At 42.7% G+C, this 16,122-nt stretch overlaps 1 protein-coding gene across 3 annotated transcripts in view; it reads left to right on the plus strand.

The window, feature by feature from the left end:
* The first annotated feature begins 940 nt into the window (after nucleotides 1-940).
* Nucleotides 941-16,122, plus strand: part of rps6kb1 (ribosomal protein S6 kinase B1) — a 62,347-nt gene continuing 47,165 nt past the window's right edge. Inside the window, exons 1-2 of one of the 3 annotated variants that reach the window (XM_033045794.1) lie at nucleotides 941-1,109; nucleotides 15,871-15,917. In XM_033045794.1, the coding sequence (XP_032901685.1) occupies nucleotides 1,002-1,109; nucleotides 15,871-15,917 (155 nt within the window). In that variant the 5' untranslated portion in view covers nucleotides 941-1,001. Of the gene's footprint in view, nucleotides 1,111-15,870; nucleotides 15,918-16,122 lie in introns of all 3 variants that reach the window. The other 2 variants (XM_033045793.1, XM_033045792.1) reach the window with 2 other exon arrangements.

Consider the following 16,122-nt stretch of genomic DNA (forward strand, 5'->3'; position numbering starts at 1 on the left):
TCCGCTTTCCGCGAGACAGTGGAGGTGGGACTGCTGATCGAGGGTGCCAATTGGACGAGAGAGACGTCGGTCAGCAGGCAATGGGGGCGGGACATGATTCAGCGCGACAATTGGAGGAGGGAGTGGTGGGGGAGGGGAGTAGGACTGAGGATAGAGTGCGGTGATTGGAGGAGGGAAATGTGCCAAAACACTCTCGGCACAGACCTGCGCCTCATCCGCAGCCAGGATGATCTCGGCCGGGTCTCCGGCTCTGTCCCGTCCCCACCCGAGTGCCCCCCCCCCACCCCACGGGTGGCCAGAGAGGTCGGGAGTCAGACGCGAGCTGTACCCCCAGGCCCACAGCCAGCACAGAGAAACAGTGCTAAACCCAGCTCAACTCTGCCTGTCCCGCCAGGTTAAACTGCCTGGACCTGCGGGAAATATGGTCAGCGCGGAGAAGCAGTGCTGGTATCCTGTCAGTCCAGTCAGGGCTTGTAGGTTAACCCGGCGAGACAGGCAGAGTTGAGCTGCATTTAGCGCTGGATTGAGCCTCCGAAGCCTCGCACGTGTGTGTGTGTGTGAGTGTGCGCATGCATGCGCGGTCGCCAAAAAATTGTGTCCCCCGTCCCCTCCATATTTTGATAGCAAGTTCCGTGCCTGGCTCTAAACTAAACTAAACTAAACTAAAAAAGTTTATCCACAGATTTTGCCTGACACGCTGAATTCCTCCAGCACTTTGTGTTTTACTCAAGATTCCAGCATCTGTCGTTCCATGTGTTTAGAACTTGCTGCTTCCCTCTCCACTGATTGTGTGTGTCTGTTTTTATTTCAGGTTGTCAGCGTCTGCAGTAAAGAGTAATTTTCCTTCGCCCGGTCGTGCGATCGCGAGCGCCCCCGTGCGGCTCTGGCGGGAGGAGTGGTTCGCGCTCCTCGTGTCGCGACGCAAGCGAGCGTGCTGACGCGGGGGGAGCTGGCGAAGCTACGCATGTGCGGGCGGCGGTGATGGTGGGTAAGCGGAACCCATGAGGAGCCGGGTAGCCGGAGAGCGAGAGATGGCGGGAGTCTTCGACATCGACCTGGACCCCGAGTACCAGCAGGATGAAGGCGGCTCGGACGAGGAGCTGGAAGAGGTAAAGATCGGGGCAAGGAGGGATTGAGGGGGGGCTTCCCCAAGGCGGGTGGGAGGCCTGTGCTGGCAGGCCCGAGGCCAGAGGCCGAGCCCGTTCCTCCTTGGCAACAATAAGCGGCGCGGGCCCCGGAGCGCCTGTTCCCCGGGGAGGTCGCGGGTGGGGGTTGGTGGGGACCGGGTAAAGCCGGAGACCCTCTTCGCCCCTCCTGCCGGTGCGGTCCAAAAGCCCACGGACCGTGTGTTCGTGGCAGATCGGTCTGGTGGTGGAAGAGGGAGGAGCGGGCGGAGGACAGGTGCAGGCGGGGAGCTCGGTCAATGATTAAAGAGCCCGGAGCGCGTTACCGCCCCGATGCGTGCACTTGGCTTAATGCGGAGAAATTCAACGTGGGGGTTTGCAATATAAGAGAAGACTAAGAAAGAGAGAGCAATGTCTACAGCCACATTTGTTCGGCTTTTGGAGGCTTGTTCCGAACTGCAGAGACTTTAACTCATTTGAGGTTCATGTATTGGTGTGTTTTTTTCTCTCGCTTTTCCCTCATATACTCTCTTTTTGATTTAACACGTCTAATAAAGTTGTCCTTGCTTCGCCATGTGGTTTCACTGACAGCAGCTGTCCAGTGTTTTCCCTTGGTCACTCGAGGAAAAAAAATCCTTAAAAAAAAAAAAGTACCAGTAGGGGCCGACATTAGCAATTGATCCACCATGGATATTTAGATTGGTCTTTAAATTGCCGATCAGTGTCAAAGTCAAAGTAAAAGTAGGTTGGATCGGGTCATCGGGTTGGAGATTGTTGGCTGCTAAGTAGTTGAAAGCATTGTTTTACACACGTATTATATTCAAACATGATGGAAGTAAATGAATTGATAGCAAAAGTATTTGTGGTTCACTAAAGTTCAGTGCCTTAACAGCTTCTTTTCTGAACTCGGGTGACAACAAAATAATTAAGCCAGTTCAAGTGACAATTCCCTCCCTCCCCGTATAAATGTTATCTGATTGATAACATCTGTGACGCTTATGTCAAGTGACTTGCAGTTTGACATGGTACAGTAGCAGTGGAAGAATGAACATGGGATGATTTACATCCAAGATTCTTTTGTGACTTCTTAATCTTCATTGTGCTATTTCTAAGTACTGAGTAGGTACCAAGTACTTTCGAGGGAGAAGGAACAACCCATTGCCCTTGACTATTCTTGTACACCTTCTGGCAGTTCATTATAATGCATTCTTGGCAGAGATGCAGTCATAGGTTTTTGCAAGAAATTGTGCAGAGATAAACGTTGCATCTGTAAACCTGCTCTGCTAACAGCTGAGTCATGGCATTTAAAAAAAAAAGCTTTTTTATGAAGCTGTTGATATAACCTAGGAAGTAATTTATGTTTATCAACCCCCACAAATAGCAATGATTAGGTTTGGATCATTATTGATTTTTGGCATCAATTTTGACCATTGTGTGGATAATAGATATCCTGCTCTTTAAAATAGTGCGTTTACTGAGATATTTTATTGTCTTTATCTAAAAGAAGGCACCTCAAGCAGTTTGACACTCTCTGTGCAGAAAAGTAAGCCGAGATTTAACTTTGTCTGAAGAGTGAGAGTGGGACTTACCTTCTTTGCATTAAGAGAGTGCTACCATCTGATACAGCCCGTGTGAAATAGCTGCAAAATCATAATGGTCAAAGAGTGGAAGAAGGCCATTTTTAATCAATTGAGTTTACAGCATCAGTGGTACACTGGAATGGCAGCCTGGATGTATTTATATCGACTTGGGTGCTTGTCGAAGGACGCTTTCTCCAATATTATGCAATTTTTTTGAATAAAATAAAACTCTTACTATTGGCAAACATTTCAATTTCAGATCAAAAATTGATCTGACAGAATAGATTCATAAGGGATAAGGATTTTAAATTAAAGGTAGTTTCTTGATATTTAGCTTAACTTTTTAATATCAAGGGTGAATATTTGCTGCATTGTAATTATTTTTGGTATAAATATTGTACCCAGCAATCAATTTTGTAAAATTTATACCAGATATAGTTAAAATGTCTATTTTTATTGCACATGTGTAATTTGTCATTTTTGTTTTTTAAGTTAGATTTGCGCCAGTCCCAGGACACTGCCTTGTTCCTTGATTTTATTTATGCAAGAGTTGATATTGCAGCTGATTCTGTTCTGTTCTCTGTGTGGGCTGGAACACATTTTTAAGAAAAGTTCTTTAGCTTGTATGTAATTTCATCCAAAGAGCCAGTGAATATTGGTTGAGAGGGTGGCAGAGTAATGGGTAAGCTGATGAAGAGATTGACATCCAGGAAATTTTATTTGATTTCTGGGTCTCATTGCAAGACTTCCATTCAGAATTTTTAAGAATTGCATTTTTCATTTGTCAGTTTGACAAATCCTGATTACTGCCTAGATAAATTACATTAAATAGTGTACTAGTTTTTGAGAATGTTTGTTAGTGATGAAGGTGACCTTTCCCCCAAGGAGTAAAATCCAAGCATAAAAAATAGAGCATCCTAATCCTTTGGGCCATCCATTCACATGGGGAGCAATTATTCTCCGAAGATGCTTTGCATAAGCTGTAACCAAATGAAGAGGTAAAAAAAGGCTTTATGATATTCATTCATGTGTGGTATTTGCTGGCAGAGACTGCAACTATGACCCATTCCTAATTACCCTTGAGGGATTAGGTGGAAAGCTGCCTTATTGAATCCCTGCTGTGTGTGTATGGTGAGGGTACTCCCACAGTGCAGTGTGTTTGAGTTTCAGGATTACGACCAAGTTATGATGCAGAAGGCCATTCAATTTGTTGATCCTATTTCACAATCCAGGTATTACGGGCTGCACCTTGCTAAATGTGGGACAGGATGTGGAACTTTCAGTGATGTGCACGCCCTGGATGACAGTTGTGTTATGTTTCATTGTAATTTAACCCTTTCCGTCCAGTCATTCTGTTAAATGTACAAAGTGCTCCCTGCCAGGGAAAATGTATCTTCCTTTGGATGAGATGCCTGGCAATACTTCAATGCTACTGCAGAAGTGGCAGCAGAAGAAGGATCTTGACATGAAATGTCGCCTGTCCATTCCCTTCACAGATGCTGCCTGTCCCGCTAAGTTGTTCCTCCATTTGCAGTTCCCCCTCTCCCCCTCATTTGTTTGAACTTGAGCAGATCGGATGTGTCTACATTTCAGAATTCATTATGCTACTACCATCAGCAGTTACATCATCAATGAAGGCAAATAAGCCAGTACCTTCAGCAGCCATACATGCCAAGGCCATAACACCCCTACCACCGTGTTTCACAGATGAGGTGGTTTGCTTTGAATCTTGGGCAGTTCCTTCTCTCCTCCAAACTTTGCTCTTGCCATCACACTGATATAAGTAAATCTTCATCTCATCATCGTCACAAGACCTTTTTTCCAGAACTGTGGTTGCTCTTTAAAGTACTTCTTGGCAAACTGTAACCTGGCCATCCAATTTTTGCGGCTAACCAGTGGTTTGCTTCTTGCAGTGTAGCCTCTGTATTTCTTTTCATGAAGTTTTCTGCAGACAGTGGTCATTGACAAATTCACACCTGACTCCTGAAGAGTATTTCTGATTTGTCAGACAGGTGTTTGGGGATTTCTCTTTATTATAGAGAATTATTCTGTCATCAGTTGTGGAGTTCTTCCTTGGCCTAGCAGTCCCTTTGCGATTAGTAAGCTCACCGGTGCTCTCTTTCTTCTTAATTATGTTCCAAACAGTTAATTTTGCTGAGCCTAAGGTTTGGCTGATGTCTCTAACAGTTTTATTCTTGTTTCTCAGTCTCATAATGGCTTCTTCGACTTTCATTGGCACAACTTTGGTCCTCATGTTGATAAACAACAATAAAAATTTCCAAAGGTGATGGAAAGACTAGGTGCTGAGAGCTCTCTTATACCTGCATTAAGGAGGCAATTATACACACCTGAGCAATTGCAAAGACCTGTGAAGCCACCTGTCCATTAAGGTGCCCTGAAATGGGGAGGACTATGTATAAACACTGCTGTAATTTCTACATGGTGAAACCAAAATGTATAAAAATGGCCTTTAATAAAATCTGACAATGTGTACTTTAACCACATGTGATTTTTTTTTCTATTACAAATCTCAAATTGTGGAGCACAGAGGCAAATAAATAAATGACGGGTCTTTGTCCCGAACATTATGGAGGGCACTGTGTGTTTGAACCCCATTGATTATCACCTACATGTTGTCTTCAGTATTGTCATACGGCAACATGCCCCAGCACTTTCCATTTGTACAGTGACAACTTTTGACCCCCCATTTTAATTAAAATGTCAACACGGTGTACTCATTGTCTAGTACGGATGAACAGACATTTCCAAATATTGGGCTGATCAAGGTCATTTTGTTTTCTGTTACATTTTCTGTTCCCTACTGGCTGCATTGTGCCTCTCCCTGACAGATACCTGAAACTGGATCAGACTGTTTGTAACTGTGGTGTTTAGATTTTATACTTAGTTGATAAATCAATGAAATCACTAAGTCCACCTGTTTTCTTAACATCACAAGATTCACCACATTTCAGCTTGTTGTTGCTGGTATTTGTGCACTATTGCCTCTAGATGTGACTTTTCTCTGAACATTGACATTCAAACCCATGCCTGCTCCCTGCCATATCCTGCATCCTGTTCATTCACCATTCAGGGTTTTGCTGACCTAAATTGGTGAAGCAGTTCCCTATGTTTAAAATGCTCAACCTCAGTTCAAATCTCATAATGATCTCTCCCATTGTTATCTCTCATCTCAAGTTCTCTACACTCAATTCTGCCACCTTATCCTTAATTTTATTTTTTTCACATTTGGCTGGCAAGGCCATTTTCTAAAGAATCCCTATGTAAAGATCTTTTCTCCTTTTGAAACTGGTTTTGGTTGCAACCTGCAATAAGTGTAGCTAATGATGAAGAAAATAATGGCACAACAGTGACATATCAGTGAGCCTGGAGGTTTGCATCCTGGAATCTTTCTGCTATATAGTTCTGCTATAATGTGTGTTTTCATAACATTGGGGCGGGAGGGCTAAGGAGTCTTAGCGGGGGGGGGGGGGGGGGGGGGGGGGGGGGAGAAAAGTTTCCAAGTATTCTCCCCGCCTTAATTGGACAACATTATCTCTTAAGAACGCAGTGTCATTTTCACCAAAGGGTGATCACTGAAATTGACAAGCAATTGCTTCCATTGACACTTGGACCATTATACTATTAAATAATGTAAAATATAGCCTTTAGGCTTGTAACAGAAATAAATTACATCTAGTAAAAATAACATTATTTTTGAAAAGCCTTTAGGGAAAAAAAAACTTTGTGTGAAATTCTCAAGACCCTAGCCTCCTGTACCTAATTGACGCAATTGTTTTTATAGTGAGAGGTTTCTTAGGAATGCCCCCCATTTGGCCAAGATTCAGGGGCCATATAATGCAAGTTATTGGTTCAACTGCATTGTCTGTGATTAATAAACACAGTGAATAATTGAGGCCATCTCAGATCCTTGTGGAAATCCATTTATTTCACCCTGTCATCTGTAATTGCTGAAGTTATTTGTATTGCTGCTTAGCTGATTTACCCAGTAGGTGCATAACTTACATTCAGTTCTTTGACTGTCATCTTTAGCTGTTAGTGAATTAAGGAAGACTTACCGTATTTCCCGGCAATGAAGATGCATCCCCAATTTAAGTTGCTAAATTTTGAAAAAAGGATGGCGGCACAGGATCAGGGGTCGGCAACATCGCCTGTGTGCCCCAGGACTGGCTGCAGTTCCCAGATCCCTCGCGTCCTCGGGACTGGCTTTAGTTCCCAGGTCGCCTGCGAACCCCGGGACTGGCTGTAACGCCCAGGTCCACTCGCTTGCCCCAGGTCCGGCTGTGACAAACAGGACAGCTGCGTGCCCCGGGAATGGCTGCAGTTCCCAGATCCCTCACGTCCCCGGGACTAGCTGCAGTTTCCAGGTCGCCTGCGAGCCCCGGGACTGGCTGTAGTGCCCAGGTTGGCTCGCATGTCCCAGGTCTGGCTGTGACACCCAGGTCGGCTGCGTGCCCTGCGAATGGCTGCAGTTCCCAAGTCGGCTCGCTTGCCCCAGGTCTGGCTGTTGCGCCAAGGTCGGCTCGCTTGCCCCAGGTCTGGCTGTTGCGCCAAGGTCGGCTCGCTTGCCCCAGTTCTGGCAGTTGCATCTAGGTCGGATCGCTTGCCCCAGGTCTGGCTGTGACACCCAGGTCGGCTGCATGCCCCACGAATGGCTGCACTTCCCAGGTGCCCCGAGACTGGCTGTAGAGCAAGCAAGCCCGAAACGGAGCAGCCAGCCTTCCGCCCAGTAGCTACCCACCAACCACCACCTCCACCAGTAGCACCTGTGCCGAAGGACATGCTGGCGGGCAGAAGGCGCTGAGGTGGCGGCTGGTTCTGCTCGCAGCCACCCGAGCTACTTCCCTCCCCGGCCAAATTGCGATGGCTCCAGGCCTGGAGTGCCGCTGCAGGGATGAGTGAGTTGCTGGCATGATCCCAGACCCCCTCCTCCTCAACGCTCCTGCCCTCCCCGCAACTTTATCTCTGGCGGCCCAGCCAATTTGTGCAGCCCAGGCCATGCTGACCCACACGCTGTGAAAGGAACTCTTCTCCTTTGGGTAAAAAATAACGTCATCATTGCCGGGAAATAGAGTAATGGGTGGGAGGTCCCTACAGCTGACATCTGTGGACATCTCCCTTTCAGTTCCTGAAAAAAAAACTTGCTCATCGTCATGGATAAGCTAATCTTTATAAATCCATGTTGTCTATCCCTGATATTTAACTTTTCAGAGTCTGCAATCAATCTATCCATAATTATTGACGCAATAATTAATTGCCTGACAACATGTGTAAACCTAATTGGTCCACAATTGTTTCCTTTTCCATTTCTGATTTTTCTTAAAAGGCAGAATGATATTCAAATCGAAAGGATCACTTCCCCAAAACGGGAGATCTTTTGAAGATTGAAAATAGGGCGCCAACAATCTTCTAATCTCCTTCCATTAAAACCATGGGATGGTAACCAGCTGGTCCTTGGGATTTGTTACGCTGTGTTATTGTTGTCTACATTATCTTAATTATCTTCAGCTAATATTGCTACATTGGTCCTTAATTTAATATTTATTTCCTTAATATTCAACTTGCTCTCAATTTCCCACTATTTAGTCTCCCACTTTCTTATTTTGATCTTAGTGTTACTGTTTTTCAAGGGATCTTCATTGCCACTGCTTCTAACTACAAGATTATTTTATAATTATAACATTTCTGGATTGCTTTTCTTTGTATCATGAGTTTTCTTTTAATAGTCTCTTTTTCATCGTATCGTTTGTTTGGCTCAGATTCATCAGGTTTTATGTCTTGCATTTTTGTATGCTAAATTGTACCCCTATTTCTGTCTTTTTATAGGGTGGCTGTACACTTGCCCCTTGGAGGTTGAAGGGGAAATGTATTTCCATGTCAGATTGCTGACTGATTTGGAAACAACGTGGTTGTAATTGTGATCCTTGAGCACCTGATAACCATTTGCTTCTGGATACAGTGATTGTGGGGGGTTGGGAAATGCTGTAATTGGTCTTGTCGAGATATATGTTGTATGGGTAGTGGATTTGCGGAATGGGTGTGTAATCTAAAGGCTGATCAAAAATTGTAAATATGCCCTTGGTAGGGCAATCCAGGATTTGAAGCTTTGGACAATAGATGGGCACCAGTGGAATTTTGGGAGGCAGATAGGAAATGCTGTTTAGCTCTAATGAGAGGAAGGAATTGTAAGCTTGGTGGCGTAAAGTTCAAGGCATGATTTCAATGTGAGAAACATTTCAAATTTACTGTTATCAGGGAGAGAGGTGGTGAATGTGGGTAGAATCATAGCATGATACATCAGAGGAAATGGCTATCTTGTCTGTGCTATCTCTCTGAATACGATCTCTTCTTTCTCCATAGCTCTGCAGTTTTTTTTGCTTTTCAAGCATTTAATTGTTTTTTCCTGAAAACTGAATATTCTGGGTGACTTTCTGCCTTCTAAATGGCACAAGTCAGAAATATGATGGCTTAGTGATCTTATTGGTTGAGTGTAGTTCAAGTCGAGAGAGTTTATTGTCATGTGTCCCAGATAGGACAATGAAATTCTTGCTTGCTGCAGCACAACAGAATATTGTAAGCATAAATACAGAACAGTTCAGTTCAATATACACATAAATAAACAGATAAAGTGCAATAGGCTGTTACTATTCAGAGTCTGCTGTTGTCGAGTTTAATAGCCTGATGGCTGTGGGGAAGAAGCTGTTCCTGAACCTGGATGTACCAGATTTCAGGCTCTTGTACCTTCTACCCGATGGTAGCGGAGAGATGAGTGCGTGGCCAGGATGGTGTGGGTCCTTGATGATGTTTGTAGCCTTTTTGAGGCAGCGACTGCGATAGATCCCTTCGATGGTGGGGAGGTAAGAGCCGATGATGGACTGGGCAGTGGTCACAACTTTTTGAATTATCTTCTACTCCTGGATGTTCAAGTTGCCGAACCAAGCCACGATGCAACCAGTCAGCATGCTCTCTACTGTGCACCTGTAGAAGTTTGAGAGAGTCCTCTTTGACATACCTACTCTCTGTATGGCACCAGGTTATGGCACCATTTGGTCAATGGGTCGATCTCACTTCTATACTTTGACTCGTCCTCATCAGTGATTCGTCCCACAACAGTGGTGTCGTCGGAGTTTGTACCATGTTCTGCTACGCAGTCATGAGTATAGAGTGAGTAAAGCAGAGGGCTGAGCATGCCGCCTTGAGGTGCTTCCGTGCTGATTGTTATCGAGTATTATTATTAATCAAGTAGTTTGACTGCATGTAGTACAACGTAAGCATTTGATTGACACCTTAACATCCGCAACACTTTTTTTTCCCAAGCGCATGTCTCCGTTGTTGGCAATGTAAAAGCTAAACAGCCTTCCACACCGCACAGCTTGGTTAGTGACCCCTGTTAGTGAGGGCCTCAGACATGTGGAAACACTGCCAATTCTGCTCTAAATCATCCCACTATCTTCTCAAGGTAATTTAGGGATGTGCAATAACTGTTGCTGCCTTCAACTTCAACCATCGCCTGTATTAATAATAATAAAATGTGGCTGGATGCTTTTTATTAACTGCTCTTTTAAAAAGTGTAAAAGATGCTACATAAACAAGTCACTGTTAAGTCAAATGCACATATATTTGAAGCTGACTGCCACAGTGAAAAATGCCTTGTCCGTGTCAAAACATGAATGACACGGAAGACGGTAAGCAAGAAAAAGCACATTATCTGACTTTTTCATGGAGATAATGACTTTTCTGTTCATAAGGGAACCTGCTGCCATGAGTTCATTAACACTGACCCTCATACTTGGGATTATCTGTGGTTTGATGATGATGATGATATTGGCTTGATGGTGCAGCTGGTAGAGCTACTGCCTCACAGTGGTAGAGACCCGGGTAAAATCATGACCTCAGATCTGTGTGTAGAGTTTGCACGTTCTCCCTGTAACCGTGTGGGTTTCATCTGGGTTCTCCGGTTTCTGGGTGCAGAGAGTCATCAATACAGCCCAGAAGATCACCAACACATATCTGCCTGCCCTGGAAGAGATCTATAGCTCTCGTTGCCTGCAGAAGGCATCACGCATACTAAAGGACTCATCTCATCCCGCACATCACTTGTTTGCCCTTCTGCCCCCAGGAAAGCGTTACAGGTCCATCAAATCACACACCACAAGATTAACAAACAGTTTCTGCCCAAGGCCATCACCACTCTGAACTCTGCACTGAACACACACTCCCCATAGTCAATATGTTGTACTGCTACATGTGAAATATTGCACATTCTGCCTTGACGTTTTTCTTGCCGTTTGTTGTTTCCATTGTCGTTATTATTTATCTGATACGTTGGAGCTCCGCTCGGGCAGTGCGCCTGAAATTTCGTTGTATGTATTTACAATGACAATAAAGTATTATTATTATTATTATTATTGTAATTTCTTCCCTCATCCCAAAAACATGCAGGCTTGTGGGTTAATTGGCCTCTGTAAATTTCCCCTTGTATACAGGGTGTGGGTGTGAAAGTGGAATAACATAGAACGAGTATGAATGGGTGATTGATGGTCACCATGGACTTGGTGGGCTGAAGTGGCAGTTTCTAGGCTGCGTCATTTAATCAATCAATCAATTTTCAAAATTAGCTTTAGAACCCAATGGCATGCCTGCTGTAACCGAAGCTCTACATCTCAGATTAGGAGGATGAAATATGATTATTTCACTGCAGAAAGACCTGAAGCATGTCATCTGGGTTGAAATATATATGTGTTGTGATAAACCATGCAATGGTACACTGTAAAATCCACTCGTTAAAAAAAAGACTCCTCAACGATTTATTAGAAGTAAACTGCAGAATGTAGAGGGATGGATAATCTTATGAAAGGTTCAAACATTTGTTATAGGCTTCACCCTCCCTCAATTCCAGGTTGCAAGCAGATTAAACAGAAGTTAGGCTCGTACAGGATATGTTGATTCTAATTGTAGTAGTCTACCCATTGCAAGGTCTGCATGAGTATTTCATAGTGCAAGGTAGCAAATAATTAGAACTTTAATTAACCTGTTGTATAAATTACTTTGGCATCTACAATTTTTTAAGTTTGCGATATGAGTTGCAATCTATTATGGCCAATTCAACAACTTGTATTCACCATTAACGTGAATGCAGCATGTCAGTCAGAAGTCTCTTTATTAATGGATAATTCTTTGTTTCTCATGTTTTGCCAATTGGTTTGCTCAATTCTAAAACTCACTTCTGAATCTGAGCTGTTGCTAGGATGAGATTACAGGAGAGCCATTTAGCCATCAAAACACTTGACAAATTAAATGGGCATTAGTTGAGGAACCCTGGTGGATACTGTTATTTGCACTCTTGGCACGAGGGCCTTGCTGACAAAACCAGTGTTCATACCCTTAAATAATATCGACCTTCCATAACTTCCTTCTGGAGATTGGTGTTGAGTTGCAAACAGTTGTGGTCGTCTCGTTGCATTAGAAATTTTTGACTGAACGGTGTTAAAGGATAATCTTATGAAAGGTTCAAACATTTGTTCAAGATGGTGTGAAATTTGGACCTTGGAAGGGGGAGTTCTCTGCCCCTGTTGTCTTTGTCCTTCTAGACAATGGAACATAGAGAACAGGAGTGGAAAGTAAATGTGCAACGTTGGTGAGATTGGGGCGAGCAACGTATGAGCTTAGACTGTCGCATGAACAGGCAGGGAATGGAGGGTTGAGGGCCACATGCAGGAGAGTGGAATTAATTACATTTACATCATGGTTGGTGCATGCACGGTGAGATGTAATGCATGTTCCTGTGCTGCACTGTTCAATGTTCTGAATACAAGTGAGGGAAGGAGGACTAGTAAGGGGGCAGTGGCAAGTGAATGGATTTGGCTTCTGATGAAAGGCCATCAACCTGAAATATTAACAGAGTGTGTGCGTGTGTGTGTCTCTTCTCTTTCTCTCTCCCCACATGTTTGACCTGAGAAGTATTTCCATCATTATCTATTTTAAAGTCAGACTTGCAGCATCTGTCTTTTTTTCTTTTGGAGGAATTTGGTGGTAGAATTTAATTTGGCTGGTTTATGAAGGCTAAAGAGGCAGCCTTCACAGATGGAGGAGAAAAATGAACTTGCAGGGTAATATATCTAGAAATCTTTTTTTTTTTTTTGCTCGCAGCTCAACTCTTGATTGAACACTGCAATGTGCCACCAAGGTTCGATAGTCACAAGTATAAATGTGTGGATTTTGATGGATATAGACGTGTTATTCTGGTTTAAATTTGTGGCAATCAGGCAGCGGGAGTGTATAAGGTGATGAGGTGATTAGGATGTGTTTTAATTAACAACATAATTTATCTTGACCATTTCTAACCTGCATTTATTCACGTGGAAGGATAAAGTAAGCTGTTATCAGTCAGAGTTTTGTCGTTTAAAAAAATCTCATTGTTAAGCTGTCAGTATTAATTAAATGTAAGTGCAAGATGGTAGAATGTTTGGCCACTAGACTTGTGGATGAGAAAATGTCCTCAAAATGCAGACTCGAATGATGTTGGAAAAGTTGTGTAGAATTTCAATAATGGGATGATATTTAGAAAATGGCAGTGTACTTTGCAAAACATATAGGTTTTAAAATTTGGAGCTGATCTATGGATGAAGTAGGTTATAATGCCTGAAGAGTAGACATTGCAGCATAGTTTCTGTAAAAAAAAAAGGTCATACTGTACTGTTACAGAAAGTGCCTGCTCTTCATGTTACCAGTACTTTGCCAGAACAAGAGTTTGTAGATGGTTAACGATGGTCAATAACGTTATTGTTAACAGCAATATACAAAAATAAGAAAATGGGTAGCGGAGATTTATGAGGACAAATAAATAAGTAGTAAAATAATGTGAGAGCACAAGCACGAAGACAGACTAAGGGAGGGGATCTGAATTCAGTTGGGAAGTATATTGTATTAAAAATTGAAAGCAATAACAGCGTAGGACTCTTTCAGTCAATGTACAAAGACGGTGAGTTTTGGAATGAGTATATTGTGGCGAAGTTTGCTGCTGCACTAACCTAATGTTCATTCACAGATGAATAAGCAAGGGACCAGGCGTTCACTTCGTTCCTAAATTCAAACATTAAAAATATGTCATCAAGGTTGATACAGTGAATTAATAAAACTAATTGTAGTGAAGGCGGGGGTAGCCATAATTTGAAAATATTTTGTAGGAAGGAACAGCAGTTGCTGGTTTAAATCGAAGATAGACACAAAAGCTGGAGTATCTCAGCGGGATAGGCAGCATCTCTGGAGAGAAGGAAATGGTGACGTTTCGGGTCGAGACCCTTCTTCAGACTGGTTTGGGATAAGGGAAACGAGAGATATAGACGTTGATGTAGAGAGATAAAGAACAATGAATGAAAGATATGCTAAAAAGTCACGATGATAAAGGAGACAGGCCATTGTTGGCTGTTTGTAGGGTGAAGACGAGAAGTTAGTGTGACTTGGGTGGGGCAGGGATAGAGAGAGGGAATGCCGGGGCTACCTGAAGTTAGAGAAATCAATATTCATACCACTGGGCTGTTAGCTGCCCAAGCGAAATATGAGATGCTGTTCCTCCAATTTGCATTTAGCCTCACTCTGACAATGGAGGTCTGTGTGGGAATGGGAAGGAGAATTAAACCCAAATAATTTGAGATGATTAAATGCTTGGTCTGTTCTAGTCCTTCCACAGAATGGGGAAACAGAAAATTCCTTTCCCTACTGTCATTTCCTACAGTGTAGCTGCTGACTTTATTAAAAGCAGCAAATAATCCAATTCCTGCAACGGTGGTACAAATCTTGAATTCTTGGCAAAAAAAATGAATTTGGCTTAATTGATGATCGTACCTTTGTAATCCTGACTTTGACTCTTTTGACCTGATAACAGTAAAAGTAGGCAGAGCGAACTACTTGTATAATTAATGTGAGTATTGTTGCGGAATGAGGTACCCAGTGACCTGAGGACAATAACTATGCCAATAGCAAGTTAACAAGTGTTAGAACTGATATAAAGCATTGTTGCACAGTGAGGTAAATCCTAGTTTGTACATCTATATTTATACTTGAGGATTGCTGATTCTGCTTACAGAATTATTTTAAACTTGGTTTATGAAGGTTGTTAAGCAATTCATAATGAATTCAGTGTAAAGAATGTAGGGCAGTGTATCATGGTTTTATTTTAGATTAGCAGTTAAAATTGTAATTGTATATTGGATGTTGATGGATAAAATGAAAAGCGTTTCACCAAAACTAGGAAAGACGAGATTTAAATTGAAGCCATGACTAGTAAATTAATCTAGCTGGATTACACCCAAATAAACAGTCGGACCAACTGGCACAGAATCCCATTAATGAATGGAGCTATTGGTGGCTACCTGCTAGCAAACCAAGAATTAACCTGATTAATCTCCTTGGAGAGGAAGTCAATACTGTTGCAAAAGGAAAATTGCAGCAAGACCAAAAAATACAGCTTTCTTTCCACTCAACACTTCCGCACGGTCATTGCCCAGTTCCTTTCCTCTGCAACACCTTCATCGGGCCATCACCCAGCCTTCCCTTTTGCGGGTCTCCCATTCCACCCCCCAACTCACCAAATCCCATCTCACCACTATCCCTCCTCTGGTCCAACATCTCTTGTGTCACTAAAGAGTATCTATCTTTTAATGAGGAATTTGCAATGTTTATTTGAATCCAGAGAGTTGTAGGCAGTCTACTTTAAAGATTCTGGGTATAAATTATTGTTCATAATATTTGAATGTTATGGACAATGAGGTGATTCAAAATCTGCTGGAAGCAAAATAGTGCAGAGATTTATTGCAACATAATTAATGGCACATTGAGAGAAGACATCTTATGAGATCCTGCTTTAATGGTCACACTGATAAATATTTGTGGAGCAAGTGATCAATTAAAATAAAAAAATCAACTGGCTGGGCGATGTGTGGAAGATGTTGTGGTGAATCAAAACCAGGATTTGTAAATACCTGAAGCATGATAACCAAGTCACTGCTAAAGATGGGTCATGTTTGCTATTTGTTAATTAGGCAGTCAATTCAATTTATAGTAGTTTACAATTTGGTAAATTGGAGAAACTGTATAACGAAGAAGTCTATTTACGTTGTGAATGTACTAATGTATTTCTTGCTTTCCAGGTACTACAGTACAGTGACTGCATGGAGCATGGGGTTCCATTTGAACTGTGAGTTGATGAATAGTTTTTAATTAATACTGCTTGAAATTTCTGAAACAAAAGTTAATGTATTGAGCGAAGGTGAATGTATTGAGCAATCTATTGAGTAGGGCTATAGATCACATGCAGGTAGTGAAGATTAAATTAACTTGGCATCATGTTCGACATGGATATTGTTAGCCAAAGGGCCTGTTCCTGTGCTGTTCTGTTCTAT

This window comes from Amblyraja radiata, chromosome 28, assembly GCF_010909765.2.
Source record: "Amblyraja radiata isolate CabotCenter1 chromosome 28, sAmbRad1.1.pri, whole genome shotgun sequence".
In the NCBI taxonomy this organism is placed as follows: domain Eukaryota; kingdom Metazoa; phylum Chordata; class Chondrichthyes; order Rajiformes; family Rajidae; genus Amblyraja; species Amblyraja radiata.